At 34.4% G+C, this 3,335-nt stretch overlaps 1 protein-coding gene across 1 annotated transcript in view; it reads right to left on the bottom strand.

The window, feature by feature from the left end:
• The window catches only part of LOC107097468 (GTPase IMAP family member 7-like), a 5,289-nt gene extending 3,378 nt beyond the window's left edge, over positions 1–1,911 (bottom strand). The window contains exon 1 of the mRNA XM_015394615.1: positions 1,838–1,911. Within this exon, the coding sequence (XP_015250101.1) occupies positions 1,838–1,862 (25 nt within the window). The 5' untranslated portion in view covers positions 1,863–1,911. The remainder of the gene's footprint in view (positions 1–1,837) is intronic.
• Between the last annotated feature and the right edge of the window lie 1,424 nt (positions 1,912–3,335).

Below are 3,335 nucleotides of genomic sequence, written 5' to 3'. Positions count from 1 at the left end.
GACGGTAATTTTCATCATAGATATACCTCAACTATGAGAGACAAAATGAGAAAAAAAAAATCCAGAAAATCACATTGTCTGATGTTTAAAGAATTTAAAAATCAGACAATGTGATTTTCTGGATTTTTTTTTTCTCATTTTGTCTCTCATAGTTGAGGTATATCTATGATGAAAATTACCGTCCTCTCTCATCTTTTTAAGTGGGAGAACTTGCACTATTGGTGGCTGGCTAAATACTTTTTTGCCCCACTGTATATTCGTGGCCAGGTCCATTGGTTTTCTTTTGAACATTCACCGATTAACATAAAAAAAAAACTGGATATGCATGCATATTATTTCAGGTTTCCTGCCCCTAGTTCCTTTAAACACAACTTCAGAGGCACTGTGAATGTAAAATAAAAGATTATGACTCATTTAAAGATAAAAAATACTTATATTTTGTTACAGGAGTCAGGAAACCCATATACTGATTCAAAATAATTAATTACAAGATATAAAATATCAAAACTTTACTGGGGATTTGAGAATACAGAGTAGAATGTTGAAGGGGGTATGATCCAATGCAGGAGAATTGATCAGCTGTAAAATGGAACGGTCCAGTCTTCAGTTAATGGCCCGCCCTAACCTCAGCTCTTTGGTCAGCTATTAACTGTGACAGCATGAGGCATGCCAGTGAGGGCCTCCACCTTCTCGTGGTTAACATCCTTTATCCTATCGTTAATAAATTAGATTGATTTTATTAAAAATTAGATCATCTACACCCCTCTAAATGAAATTGGATTATGGTTGGATCCAGAGGTGTCAAGTAACAAAGTATAAATACTTTGTTACCTTACTTCAGTGGAAATTTTGGCCGACTGAATTTCAAACATGTTTGATTTTCTCCCAATCTTACAATTCCTGAATGGGAGGAGGTCGTCAGAGGCTAATTGCCCCTCGTTAGCCCCTGTATAAAATACTATGAGGCTGAAACTTGGCCGTTTGAAAAAATTCTTCCACGACTGGATAATCGGCCCAAGAAGGGCAAAAAATCTTACAGTATATGCCCAGGTTAACTGGTCAGGTCTCGGTTCTGAACTCTACGGGTACAGGTGGATACAGTTTTGAAAAATCAGACCTGTGCAGGACTTTGATCTATACTTTACTGGAGCAAACTGGAGTTTTTTATTCAACTTTTTACTTTTACACGTTAAAGATTTTTTTATAGTGGCATCTGGCTGTTTTTTTAAAGGTTACTTTATACTTTAAATAGTTTTTGGAGCACATACTTTTTCACTTTTACTTGAGTAAAGAGGTCAAGTTGACACTTCAACTTTTACCAGTGTTTTTAAACTGCAGTATCTATACTTCTACTTAAGTAACAAATGTGTGTACTTTTGACACCACTAATGGAGGCTACTCTCCTTTAAGGAAGTCAGCATTTTGTGAACATCGTCTTTTTTCCATTATCCACATAAGGCAACACACAATTGGCTGCAGGAACCAGTTGACCAGTAGAACAGGATCTATTTCCTGTTTAGGAAATGCCCAGCTCACTTTTTTCTAAAAGTGCTGAGAAACACTAAACGTGATCTTTATGCCACTGCCTGGATAAGGAATAAAGTTCATTGTAACAACAAAGAGCTAAAGGAGTAACAAGAATTCAGAAAAAAATAACCTAAAGGAAACATTCAGATTTTCTTTTTAAAACTACAAAGACTACAAAATTTTAAATCAACGATGTATGTGAAACATTTAGTTTATTTTTACAGCACAAATTCATAACAAATGTCATGAGAACACATTTTGCAAGACAAGCAACATAATATTTTAATCAAAGGAAACCCAGAATACTTACCAGTAATTCTTTTTACAATTTCCATGTTCCTTCAGTCGTCTTTACAGGTGTTTAAATTGTTCCCTTATGTTATGACCTGGTGTCAAATGGCTCTGTTCTTGAGTTCAATTATATATATATTTCTCAGCTGGTTACCTCCCTCTGGGTGGAGTGTCAGTGTGATGGGGACTGTGGCAAGCTGATTTAACATAAAATCAGCTTTACTACATTTGCATTGAAGTTATCTGGAATCAGTTTTTGACTAGACATATACGTTTACTAAGATATCTGTATTTATATTTTGACTAGGCAAAATACTAATTTCAGATTTCTCTAATTCAATTCTGACTAGTCGTCAGATTTACCATTCATTTCTAGGGATTTCTCCAGTTTAAGATATCTGCCAAGCATTACTGACTATCTAAAAGGTATATTTCAGATATCAACAATTGAATCATGACTAGTCAATGGAATTTGAGATATCTTGCTTTATGTTCTGACAAGTCATTGATCAAATGAAAGATAATTCAAGATTTCTTTAATGTATTTTAAAGTATCTTAAAGCAGAAATTGACTAGTTGGAATTAAATAGCAGATATCTTGAAAGCAAATAATGATTAGACAAATGAACATTAAAGATATCTAGAATTGTATTTTTGACCAGTCAAAACTCCTTTGGAGCTACATAAAAATAACTAGAGATATCTTGAACATTTTTTTTTAAATGTAGACAGACTTTGTATTTCAGATATCTTGAATTATCTTTCTGACATAATTCAAAATGACGTAGCATTTTTGGCGGACAGTTAACAAAGGCATCTTAGCCTTACTGGTGTTTGCTAGTCAGTGGTCTGTAATGATATGTACAACATGAATTCTCTGGTTATTTAAACAACCTTTAGTGCTGCAGCTCAGCAACTGGTTTGGAATTACAGAAAATGAGGAGGAGTGTGTCTTAGAGGGTCACCTTCTGCCCATAGGTTGGTTAGCAGCCACCATCAACAAACCAAGCACTCATGAGAAACAGCTGTTTTCAATTTTTAAGATATTTTTAAAGACAAAAGTTGGACTTTTCTTCAAAAGCTTCCAGGTCATGTGACCTACTGATTCAAATACTTTGTGAAATTGTTTTACTACATTAGTTTGATTAGGCACACTCATTTTTATTCCATTTTAAGCTTTTGCTAATTTTTAAACATTCTTTTTAATAAAAAATGTGATATTTCTTCAATACTGTAGATTCCAAAGTTTGCATTTCAGTTGCACAGTGGGCAGTTCCAGCTGTCTTTCTTTGCTTTCTCAAATTTAGTGCTCTTTATTTCAAGGCACGGGACATGGAACCACCTGTCACAGCTGTCACACTGGATCTGTTAAAATACAACAGAAAAGATACATGTTCAGTTCTATAGTTATACAGTATATGCTTATCTCCTGTCACCAGAGATGGCAAAAGTACTCACTTTCCGTACTTGAGTAAAAGTACAGATACTTGTGTTAAAAAATACTCTGGTAAAAGTGG

The sequence above is a fragment of the Cyprinodon variegatus genome, unplaced genomic scaffold, assembly GCF_000732505.1.
Source record: "Cyprinodon variegatus isolate N-32 unplaced genomic scaffold, C_variegatus-1.0 Scaffold700, whole genome shotgun sequence".
Taxonomy (NCBI): Eukaryota; Metazoa; Chordata; class Actinopteri; order Cyprinodontiformes; family Cyprinodontidae; genus Cyprinodon; species Cyprinodon variegatus.
This window is presented reverse-complemented; position numbering and strand designations above follow the sequence as displayed.